The sequence below is a fragment of the Microtus ochrogaster genome, unplaced genomic scaffold (assembly GCF_000317375.1).
Source record: "Microtus ochrogaster isolate Prairie Vole_2 unplaced genomic scaffold, MicOch1.0 UNK80, whole genome shotgun sequence".
In the NCBI taxonomy this organism is placed as follows: domain Eukaryota; kingdom Metazoa; phylum Chordata; class Mammalia; order Rodentia; family Cricetidae; genus Microtus; species Microtus ochrogaster.
This window is the reverse complement of record NW_004949178.1, coordinates 1,062,937-1,074,586: the sequence shown is the minus strand read 5'-3', so window position 1 is coordinate 1,074,586 and position 11,650 is coordinate 1,062,937. Positions and strand designations below refer to the sequence as shown.

General features: G+C 46.9%; 1 protein-coding gene across 1 annotated transcript in view; it reads left to right on the top strand.

Annotated features, from left to right (window-relative positions):
- The window catches only part of LOC101987955 (bcl-2-like protein 2), a 17,440-nt gene extending 10,215 nt beyond the window's left edge, over positions 1-7,225 (top strand). The window contains exons 1-7 of the mRNA XM_005370469.2: positions 2,415-3,252; positions 3,599-3,713; positions 4,350-4,417; positions 5,088-5,194; positions 6,024-6,111; positions 6,195-6,346; positions 7,106-7,225. Coding sequence (XP_005370526.1) covers positions 2,914-3,252; positions 3,599-3,713; positions 4,350-4,417; positions 5,088-5,194; positions 6,024-6,111; positions 6,195-6,346; positions 7,106-7,145 — 909 coding nt within the window. The 5' untranslated portion in view covers positions 2,415-2,913 and the 3' untranslated portion in view covers positions 7,146-7,225. Of the gene's footprint in view, positions 3,253-3,598; positions 3,714-4,349; positions 4,418-5,087; positions 5,195-6,023; positions 6,112-6,194; positions 6,347-7,105 lie in introns of the transcript that reaches the window.
- Positions 7,226-11,650: the final 4,425 nt, after the last annotated feature.

Genomic DNA, 11,650 nt, shown 5'->3' with positions numbered 1-11,650 from the left:
TGTGTGTGTGGGAGAGAGTATATGCATGTGTGTGTGGGAGAGAGTATATGCATGTGTGTGTGGGAGAGAGTATATGCATGTGTGTTGGTGCCTGTGGAGGTCGGAAGATGTTGACACCGAGAGAGCTGAAGCTACAGGTGGTTATAAGCATGGGGTATTGGGGACCAAACTCTTGTGTTGTTTTGTTTCTGAGACAGGCTATTGCAGTATAGCTCTAGCTACTCCCTGTAGTGGTTTATTACTAGTATTTTAATAAATAAATCTGGCCTGAAGACCAGAGGCAAAGCTAAAGCCATTAGAGGTCAGGTAATGGAGACACACACCTTTAATCCCAGGATTTGGGAGACAGAGGCAGATGGATCTCTGTGAGTTCAAGGCTACTTTGGGCTACACAAGATCAATGCAGAAACAAATCCAGGTGGTGGTGTCTCACACCTTCAATCCCAGTCCTAGAGAGTCGTGCCTTTAATCCCAGTCCTAGAGAGTTGTGCCTTTAATCCCAGTCCTAGAGAGTCGTGCCTTTAATCCCAGCACAAGGCTTAGTGCTTGGTTTACAGTGTCTTGATTGAGGTTAAGACTTCTCTCCTGGCTTTAGCTTTGCCTCTGGTCTTCAGGCAAAATACAAATAATATACCACTATAATTCACTCTGATACTCTTTGTATTTCAGACTGGCCTGAAACTTATGGTGTCCTCCTGCTTCAATTTCTCAAATGCTAAGATTACAGATGTGTATCACAATGTTGAGAAAATCATAACCTCAGGAGGCTGAGGGAGGAGGATCTCAAGTTTGAGGCCAGACTGAGTTACATAATTAAAAAAAAAAAAAGCTGGGCAGTGATGGCACACACCTTTAATCCTAGCACCTAATGAGGCAGAGGCAGGTGGATCTCCATTTGGGGCCAGCCTGGTCTGGTCTGCAGAGTGAGTTTTTGGACAGCCAAAGCTACTACACAAAGCTGTCTCAGAAAAACAAAATAAACTCCAAAGGATTTAGGGGAATATGGTTTGGGAAGCTCTTTCCTACTCAGGTGAGAATCCAATATAAGGAACAGTGGCAGTTAATACAATCATGGGTTTGCCGGAAAGTAGAACTAAAAGTTATTTAATGATGGGCGTGGTGGCACACACCTTTAATCCCAGTGCTTGGGAGGTAGAGGCAGGCTGATCTCTGTGAGATTAAGGCCAGCCTGGTGTATATATTGAGCTTCAGACCAGCCAGAGTGAAGTAGTGAGACCGTGTCTCAGAACCACGCCATCACAACAGAAAGGTACTGCCTTGTTAAATTGGGTGCCAGCAAACCCTGCGAATTTTGAATTGGTTAGAATCAGTATTGGAAAACTTTCTTCAGAAGTGCCTATTTTTTGGTGATTTAACCCTGATGAATCCACAGCAAAAATCTGACTCTTCTTTCAGCTCCCAATCTCCTGAGGTAAGGAACCGCAAGAAGTGGGGATGGCAGTGGGGTGTAATGCGTGGTGCTTCTGTCTGACTCTGGTTTGCTTATGGGTTTCTTTGCTCACTCCCCGCCCCCCAACCATGGTAACATTTTTGGTTGTGTTTGTATAAGTTCACCTCTCAAACTTGTAGTTTGGTCTCTTCTACAAAAAAGTCCTCTTGCAGATTGTAGCGCTACCGCTCATCACTCCTATAAACGTGTGGGATTTCTCCTAGAGTTTGGGAATCCTGCCTTATCCAGGGCCAGCTCGCATGCGGGGTGAAAGGTGGCCCCTAAAAGTTGCAGTCAGCCAATAATCTCATAGCATGTGTACTCTGCTAAGAGTATCACCACTTAGGGATACAAATATAAACAGCACGTGGCCCCTTGTCTGCGGGCGCTCATCACCTAGTTAGGAAACAGCATAAAATCGTTAAGTGTACAGTGGCTAGGCCCACTTGTCTCAAGGCAGGAGGGGAAAGTTGGAAGGCATTCACCACTGAGGTGGCCTGGTTTAGGAGAAACCGCACAACTGGAGAGGCAAAATCTGAATCTCAGGTACAATCATGGAACGACAAGGGTGGAGGGAGACCTTGCAAACTAGCTGAGTTCTGCTGTGGCTACAGCCACCTTAAGGAATGACTTTTCAGCTGCCCAGGAAAAAGAGGGTACTGTAACTGCCTAGACACTAAGGTTGAGGATCTAGACAGAAGACCTATGCAGAACAACGACACAGAACTCCCAGTCTAGATCTGGGCGAGGATTAGTGAGGTTTGTAGTTTGTGTCAAGGCAGCTCCTCACCCCTAAATACTTAAGACCCCAGTCCTACCCTCTAGGTTTTTGGTTTGATTTTTTTGATACTGGGTCTCTATGCAGGGCTGACTGTCCTGGAACTCTCTGTGTAAACCAGGCTGGCCTTGAACTAACAGATTCGCCTGCCTCTGCTTTCCGAGTCCTGGGATTAAAGGTGTGCGCCACCCTGCCCAGTTTAGGAATTCAGTAGCTTTAAACCTCACAACCCTTTCGGGAGCAAGGTTCACCTGTCGCACAACGGGATCATCCCGTCGAATCTCACAAGCCAATCGGCATCTGAGAATGGGCCTCTTCAGTGAGGCCTTTGGAAGATTGGTCATTTTCGCTCGCTAGTCTGGGGCCAATCGTAGAGCAGCCTCCATATTGTCGGCCCGCCCATGGGCGGAGGAGGAGCGGAAAGTCGTCACAGTGCGGGCGTATTGTTACCTAAGGACTCGACAGGAGGTGGGGTGTGTTGATTGACAAGCTTATTTCGCCTACCGGGATCCCAGAATTTGGCGCAGCGACCCGCCTTAGAGGTGGGGTCTTATTTGATTGTCAAGGAGAATTCCCCAATCGTATTCGAGCTCGGGGTGACGGGCAGGCATACTGACTAATGAATCCTCGGCGTGGCCGGCACAGTTCTCCAATCGCCGAGCAGCGGGCCCCAGTCTGAGCGGCGATGGCGGCGGCAGCGGCGGCGGCAGCAGCAGCGGGGGCTGCGGGCGGTCGGGGCTCCGGGCCGGGGCGGCGGCGCCATCTTGTGCCCGGGGCCGGTGGGGAGGCCGGGGAGGGGGACCCGGGGGGCGCAGGGGACTACGGGAACGGCCTGGAGTCTGAGGAGCTGGAGCCTGGAGAGCTGCTGCCAGAGCCCGAGCCCGAAGAGGAGCCGCCCCGGCCCCGTGCCCCCCCCGGAGCTCCGGGTCCTGGGCCCGGCTCGGGAGCCCCCGGCAGCCAGGAGGAGGAGGAAGAGCCGGGACTGGTCGAGGCCGACCCCGGGGACGGCGCCATTGAGGACCCGGTGAGGGAAGGAGGCCGAGCGAGCGGGCCGGGTCATGCGAGGCCCAGAGCTCGGGCGGGAGGGAGGCAGGCGGGGGGTGGGGTTGGGCGGGGAATAACGTGGCTGATGGCGGGCCGGGGCCGTTCGTGAGCGGGCAGATGGGGCCTCGTGGATGCCTAAGGGGGTTCCAGAGAAGGTAGTTTGGCTTATATTTTTGTGCTGTTATTTTTTTTTCCTTAACTACGACTCTCGCACGAGGCGAGGGAAATGGCCGAGCATGGGTGGCTGTGGCCGGCCCAGACAAAATGTACGGCACGGCCCCTGCGTCTGCGGTTAACCTTCTGCATGCCCTGCTCACTCATTGTAGGAGCTAGAAGCGATCAAAGCTCGAGTCAGAGAGATGGAGGAAGAGGCTGAGAAGCTAAAGGAGCTACAAAACGAGGTAGAGAAGCAGATGAATATGAGTCCACCCCCAGGCAATGGTGAGTATATCGGCTCCTGCACGTACAGTCCGGGTCTTTGGGTTGATTGTGGGCGGAGGGTGACCGGCAGTGTGGCCTTCGAAGCTCGAAACCTTGAAGCTGCTTGTCGGAGCAATTTTTCTGGGCCGGTGCTGTGGTCATAGTCCATTGTGTGTTCTGCTGACCTTTGTTAGACACAGGCTGTTTGGATGGTGACACTCTTGTGCCTTCCTTTGTCTCATTTAATATGTTTCTCTTTGTTCTTCATCTGTCCATCCGTACCCTTCTTGTGGAGATCGCCCGCTTGCGTTTGACCTTCAAGTCTAATGCTTTCAGTTAGAGACCCCTCGGTTAGGACTTAGAAGATCCTGATAACTGGTAGAAATGGAAGATCTCAGTCCATCCAGTTCTGTTCACGCTGAGGCATTTCAGCCAGAGCAGTTCAATAGAAACTCGGTTTGGGAAATATAAATTAGGATTTTTTTTTTTTAAGGGGATAGTTTCACTAATATATATTGGAACCCACTATGCTGGGTACTGTTCTAGGTAATGGATATAGTAGAACAGCCTCAAGTCTTAGCCTCATGGTGGTGGGGGTATATATGTATTGATCCAACAGAAGTATGCTTGCTTAAAATACTTTTTTTTTTTCCCAAGCTGGCCCAGTGATCATGTCTCTTGAGGAGAAGATGGAGGCTGATGCTCGTTCTATCTATGTTGGCAATGTATGTATTGAGGAAGAGTCTGAATAGGGTTTGGGGAGCGTTCAATTTTTTTTTCTTTTGTTTTTATTTTAGGTAGGGTTTGTTACATAGCCCAGACTGGCCATTGTTTCAAAGTGATTCTCCAGTCTCAACCTACTGAGTATTGGCATTATAACTACATTGTTGTTTGGGTTGGGGGGGGGGGCAGAGGTTCCCTATGTATCCCTGGCTGACCTGGCACTAGCTCTGTAGTCCAGGCTGGCCTCAAATTCACAGAGATCTGCCTGGGATTAAAGGTGTGTGCCACTATACATGGTCTTATTTTGGGTTTTCTCAGTATAGCCTTGGCTGGCCTGGAATTTGTGCTGTAGAGTGGGCTGGCCTGAAATTCAAAGATCTGCCTGCCTCTGCCTCTCAAGTGCTGGGATGAAAGGCGTGCACTATCACCTGGCAGGAATACATTCTTATTATAGGATGTTACATAATAATTTGAAAGGAATTTCTAGAATTGATTTGCAGTTTGGGGCTTGGGGAAGGTTGTGAGGAGACAAAGGTAATGAAATGGTAAGATTCTGGAGTTGGAGGAAAGGGGAACAATATTTGCTGTGCCTTGGACCCAGACTAAAGACGTCTAGGCAGGGTACCTGTTCAGTTTTCCCAGTACTTGTAAAATGAGTGTTCCTTTCCTCAGGTGGACTATGGTGCAACAGCAGAAGAGCTGGAAGCTCACTTTCATGGCTGTGGTTCAGTCAACCGTGTTACTATACTCTGTGACAAATTCAGTGGCCATCCCAAAGGGTGAGTAGGGAGTAAGTTGAGATCATGTTAGCCACTGTTTAAAATACAGACTGCTTTTCATACCACCACCGGTCTCCAAGCTGGGAGTGGAAGCCAGGACCTCGAACATGCTAAATGTGCCCTGCTGCTGAGCTACCAGTGTGAATCACATTAGTTTAATTTTTAATTTATTTTAATTTTGAGATAAAGGTTATTCTGTGTAGCCCTGGCTATCAGCTCTATAGACCAGACTGACCTCAAACTCAGATCCACCTGCTTCTGCCTCTGCATTCTAAGTGCTAGGATTAAAGTCTTGAAGCACTGCTTCAAGCCAGACTTAAATTAACATTTAGTATTTTGTAAGAAGCGTGTTTTACCTGCAAGTTTATATATGATCAGTGGTTTTCTGTTAACTATCTTCAGAGTCCGGGTAATAAAGGCATGTTGGGGCAGGGGTTGTAAGCAAGAAGGGCACCTAGCTGGCACCAGGTGTGGCTGTTTGGAAATCTGGGCCTTGTTACTTTAATTTTTGTGCTGGAAATTGAACCCAGGGACTCGGGGTGTATGCTGGCGACTGCTCTTATCTGAGCCATCACACACATTCACCCTTTTTTTTTTTTACACTTTTTCACCCAGGCTAGTCTTAAACTTGAAATGAGGTTCTACTGCCTCTGCCTACTGAATAGCTGGGATTGCAAGCTGTGTTCACTGTGCCCAAAAGTAGTTGGAAATTTTTATAAATACAGTACTTAAATAATTTAATTATTTTAAAATTTCAATTAACTATAAGTTAGGTTTAACCTGTGAGTTATTTGTAAAATCCAATAAAATGACAAATGATTCTTTCCAGGTTTGCGTATATAGAGTTCTCAGACAAAGAGTCAGTGAGGACTTCCCTGGCTTTAGATGAGTCCCTGTTCAGAGGAAGACAGATCAAGGTAAGCACAGTAAGTGCCTTGGCTATGGACTCTCTGCAGATTCTCTGCTTTCACTCCTTCTTTCTCTCTCACATCCTTTGCAGGTGATTCCCAAACGAACCAACAGACCAGGCATCAGCACAACAGACCGGGGTTTCCCACGTGCCCGATACCGTGCCCGGACTACCAATTACAACAACTCCCGATCTCGATTCTACAGTGGTTTTAACAGCAGGCCCCGGGGTCGAGTCTACAGGTCAGGATAGATGGGCTGCTCCTCTTCCCCGCCTCCCATGAGCCCTTAGGCTTCATCTTCTCCTGATCTGAGGACCCTTGCTCCCTTGTCCTCTTTTTTTGGTTTCTGGGGACTTGGTCCTCCCACGTGTTCAGAGGGAGGAAGTAGTTGCAGGCCAATTCAGTTCTGTTTCCTTGAGCAGAAATTTGATGAGGACAGAGTTCTGAGATGTTTCTTCCTCGGCTTTCTTTCTTTGGGTATTGGTGGCTGTGAAAGTTTACACTAAGAGTTTGTAAGGCCTCCGGTAGGGAAAGCACTGCTGGGACATTGTTACTGTTCCCAGAGTTAGGGAGGGGTTTAAATGTTGCTTTCTTGGAAGCATCCTGCTGCAGGCTGATTCTCCCACAGCAGTGTGGGAGGGCTGAGGTTGATCCAAGGTTAGCTGTCTGGTGGGCCTAGTGGCACCATCTTGTGGCTGTGCTTGCCTTCTGTCCTTGCACTAAGTTGTTTGTTAAGATAAACCCTGCCTTTTCACCACTACGGTCTAAGAGCTGTGAAGCACTGGAAAGACAATGGATCTTTTTCTTGACCCTCAGTGTCTTAGATGCACTTCCCTACCCGTTTCTGGAGGCCCCAGTTTGCCAGTTGTTATTCCTGGGAGCGAACACTCACTTTTAAGAGCTCCCTTTGGTACTGGGGCAGTTGCGGGCCCTAGGGGAGGGTCTTGCACTGAGCTCTCTAGGAACCATGTTAACACCTAACTCTCCTTCTTTCTTCCAGGGGCCGGGCTAGAGCGACATCATGGTATTCCCCTTACTAAAAAAAGTGTGTATTAGGAGGAGAGAGAGGAAAAAAGAGGAAAGAAGGAAAAAAAAAAGAATTAAAAAAAAAAAAGAAAAACAGAAGATGACCTTGATGGAAAAAAAAATATTTAAAAAAAAAAGATATACTGTGGAAGGGGGGAGAATCCCATAACTAACTGAGGAGGGACCTGCTCTGGGGAGTAGGGGAGGCCCAGGGAGTGGGGCAGGGGCTACATATTCCCTCTGGGGATTCGCCATGGACACATCTCAACTGTGCAAGCTGCTCCCTGTTTCCCTGCTCCCCTTCACCCTCTTTGGGCCTGCTCAAGGGTAGGTGGGCACGGGTGGTAGGGCTTTTTTTTTTTTACCCAGGGCTCTGGAAGGACACCAATCTGTTCAGCTTGTTTCCTTCCCTCGTCTTCTCCCTGCCTTTTGCAGTCCCTGCCTGCCTGCTCCTGTCCTACCAGGTCTACGCCCACCCTGCCCTTCTTTCCTCGGGCTCCCTGCCCCTCCAGTTTGCCTGGTGATCTATTTTGTTTCCTTTTGTGTTTCTTTTTCTGTTTTGAGTGTCTTTCTTTGCAGGTTTCTGTAGCAGAAAGATCTCACTCCTGGTGAATTCAGTGTAAATCTCACTTACCCCTGGGGAAATACACTACTGTGTTTTGGGAAGTTTTGCAGTGTTTTTGTTTTTCAGGTGTTTTTGTTTTGTTTTATTTTTTCTTTACCTTTTTCCCTTTTATTTGGAGGGAATGGGAGGAAGTGGGAACAGGGAGGTGGGAGGTGGATTTTGTTTATTTTTTTTTAACTCATTTCCAGGGGATGGGATTTTTTTTAAATAATGTGTCATGAATAAAGTTGTTTATGAAAAAATTTTTGGTACTTTGAGTGTAAATGCTGTTTACATGCTAGTTCTCAAGTCACAGATGGTTGTTGAGGGGGAAAGTGTTAGTGTTTTAGAGAGGTTGCCACTTGTAAATTAGGGTAGAAATTAGATTGCAACTAGCTATAATGTATTCAGTTGAGGGTGGTGGGTCTTCTGATCAGTAAAAAATTAACAGTGTTGGTGGTTTTTGATATAAAGTCATGCAGCCCTGGCTGATGTGGAACTGCTTATCTATCCTTGAAGTTGTGGTGACCCAAGAGCCTACCTTCTCCAGTGCCTGAATTATAGGCATGCATGATACCCAGACAGACTAGTATACCTGAGCCAGCTGAGGTGGCGCACACCTTTATTCCTAGCACTTGGGAAGCAGAGCCAGGTGGGTCTCCCCAGCCAGCCAGAGCTACAGAAATCCTTTTTGTGTGAGTGTGTTTAATTTTTTTTTATCTTTTGTTTTTTTGAGATAAGGTTTCTCTGTAGCTTTGGAGCCTGCCCTGGAACCAGCTCTTAGACCAAGCTGACCTTGAACTCAAAGAGATCTCCCTACCTCTGCCTCCCAAGTGCTGGGATTAAAGGCACGTGCCACCACCGCCCACCTGAGCTACAGAGATCTTAAAAGTTGTGTTCCTGAGAAAACCTGACTACAAGTGACTCCGTGACCTATTTGTAAGTTTGTGTCTTACCTTGTGTGCTCTAATATGGATTCAAGAAATGCAAAGTAAGCAAGGACACAAAGATCTCTCCCTGCACCTGGTTTCTCCTACAACTTTAGCCAGCACTCAGAAGTCAAGATCTGAGTTAGAGGCCAGAGAGGGCTACAGTTTATATTGTAATGTCAGGCTGGAATCTTGGGTACTACATTAAAACATGTTACCAAGAAAGGGTTTTATGGCTTTTGCCTCACTTCTGTATCAGGCCAGAAGAGGGTGTTAGAATCCCAGGGACAGGACAAGAGTGATTGAGTTCTGGGAATCCAACCTGGTGGCACACGCCTTTAATGAGATACCTGTCTTAAAAAACAAAACCCTGTGTATTCCTGAAGAGCAGTCAGGGCCCTTAACCACTAAGTTCTTTTGTTTGGCTTTACAAGACAGGGTTTCTCAGTAGCTATGGAGCCTGGCCTAGAACTTGCTCTGTAGACCAGGCTGGCCTTGAACTCAGATCCACTTGCCTTCCTCTGCCTCCAAGTGCTAGGATTAAAGGCGTGTCCCACCACCACCTGGCTGAGCTCTTACTCCAACCCAAGATGTATTTTAGTCTCTGTCCATTCTACCGATACTAGTTCTGCTAATGTCTTGATCCTGCCTCTGACCAATATGCTCTTCAGAACTCAAATACATTCATTAACCCCTAATACCTCTATTGTAAAAACTTGTTAACCTATGTATTTTAGTATTTGGTCAGTATATGTGATGTCTGCAGAGGCTGATTAACAGGAAGCAGTCTAAAGTTGAGTATTAGAAAAATGGAAACTTCGTAGTTTACCTGGGACCAACCCCAGCATTTAGGATGCTGAAACAAGAGGATGCTTCCATCTAGGCTAGCCTGGGCTAGAAAGTATGACCCTACTTCTAGTTTCCTGGTATTGTTAGTGAGGGAAGGCATGTGTCCCAGAGCACACATGGGGCTCAAGAGAATGACGTTTTGAAGTTCTCAGGATCAAGCCCTTGTTGGGTTCCATCACTGGGGCTTTTAATCACTATTTGGTTTGGTCATCAAAAACAAGAATATGATACCAGGCATAGTGGTACATGTCTTTAGTACCAGCACTTAGGCAGAGGCAGGTATAGCTCAGAGTTCAAGGCCAGCCTGGTCTACAGAATTCCAGGAGCTAAATAGTGAGACTGTCTCAAAGGAAAAAAAAAAGGATTTGAAACTCTGAACTTGTACAAATAAGTACTGGCCTGTTCTTACCTACCCACTAGGGGGCACTAAATGGTTAGTTCTGAAAGATCCCTGCAAATTGTTTTTGAACAAACTCACTATGTAGCTGTGGAAGGGCTGCCAACACATGAAGACCAGAGTGGCTTGGAGCTCAAGAGACCTGCCTACGTCTACTGCCTATTGCTGTTTTAAGGCATGCTCACAGAACCAATTAGTTTTTCTGAACTGTTTCTTTTGAGATAATATATGTAGCCCAGGCTGGCCTAGAACTCACAAATCCTCTTGCCTCTGTCTTCAAAGTGCTGGAATTCCAGATGTGCATCACCACATCTGGCAGGTGGATTTTTGCCCCTCTTTGGTCTTCCAGGTTTTAAAGGCAGAAGCATGGGGGAAAAGTTGACATTCTTGGACAAACACAGTTTTTGGTAGATTATTTCTGTCCATCGGTTATGGCTAACCGAAGAATAGGAGTAAGTCTATTATTGGGAGTTCTGTGTGGAAGCAAAGTATTTAAAGATTGGGAGGTTTTTGTTTTTGTCTCTTTGAGACAGGGTCTCAACATGTAGCTCTGGCTCTCTTGGAGACTCTGTAGACCAGGTTGGCCTCAAACTCACAGATTCACCTGCCTCTGCTTCCCAAGTACTGGAGCTAAAGGTGCGTGCCACCATGCCTGGGTGTACCTTTTTCTGATACCTGGTTGGAGAAGTTCTGTCTTGAAATGCCTTGGGTTGTCTTGGCTTGTCTTCTATCTCTCACAGACCCTCACTATAGACTAAATTCACAAAATTTGCTAGGCATAGTGCTCTATGACTTTAATCTCAGTATTCAGGAGGCAAAGGAACGTGGATCTCTGAGTTCAAGACCAGCCTGGTATACACAGTAAGTTCCAGGACTTATTTTAAAAAACAAAACAAAAAACCCTCACAAGCCGGGCGGTGGTGGCGCATGCCTTTAATCCCAGCACTCGGGAGGCAGAGGCAGGTGGATCTCTGTGAGTTCGAGGCCAGCCTGGTCTACAAGAGCTAGTTCCAGGACAGGCTCCAAAGCCACAGAGAAACCCTGTCTTGAAAAACCAAAAAAAAAAACCAAACAAATAAAACAAAAAACAAAACCCTCACAAGTTTTCCACATTTTTTCCTCCCTAGGCTTATTGATAATCATGTATTCAAAGATGTATTTATTGGGCATTTCCCAAACATGGGTTCTACTGAAGGTGTTATTGTTCTGTAAAGGGACCTATTGAAGAATGATGTCTGTCATTTCTCTGTTTTGTATGCCACCAAAAAACTTCCAGAAAAATCCCTAAGTTTTTATTAAGATTTGTCTTAAATTTATTCATTGTGTGGGGGCAGGGGGCTGTCCATATGGTGGTTAGACAGCCTGCAGGACTGGCTTCTCTCCCTGCACTTGTAGACTCTAGGGATTGAGCTCACACTCAGGTGACTGCACTCAGGAACAAACACTTTTCCCCCACTGGGCCGAAACTGAGAAATCAATTTTTGTTGCTTATGTAACATACTCTGTTTATGGTATTTGGTTCTTGCTGCTGGGTTATAGGTGTGAGCCACCACATCTGACTTTAGAACTAAACATTTTTAAACTCTTACAAGTACACATGAGGGCTCTGGACAACTCTGCTGTGCTAGCTCTATATAGGGTGCAGGGCTGGAATTCCAAGTCGCCAGGCCTGCCCAGCAAGCCACCTTCCTTTCAATCATCTTGCTGGCCCCAAAACAGTTTTTTTTTTTTTTTTTTTTT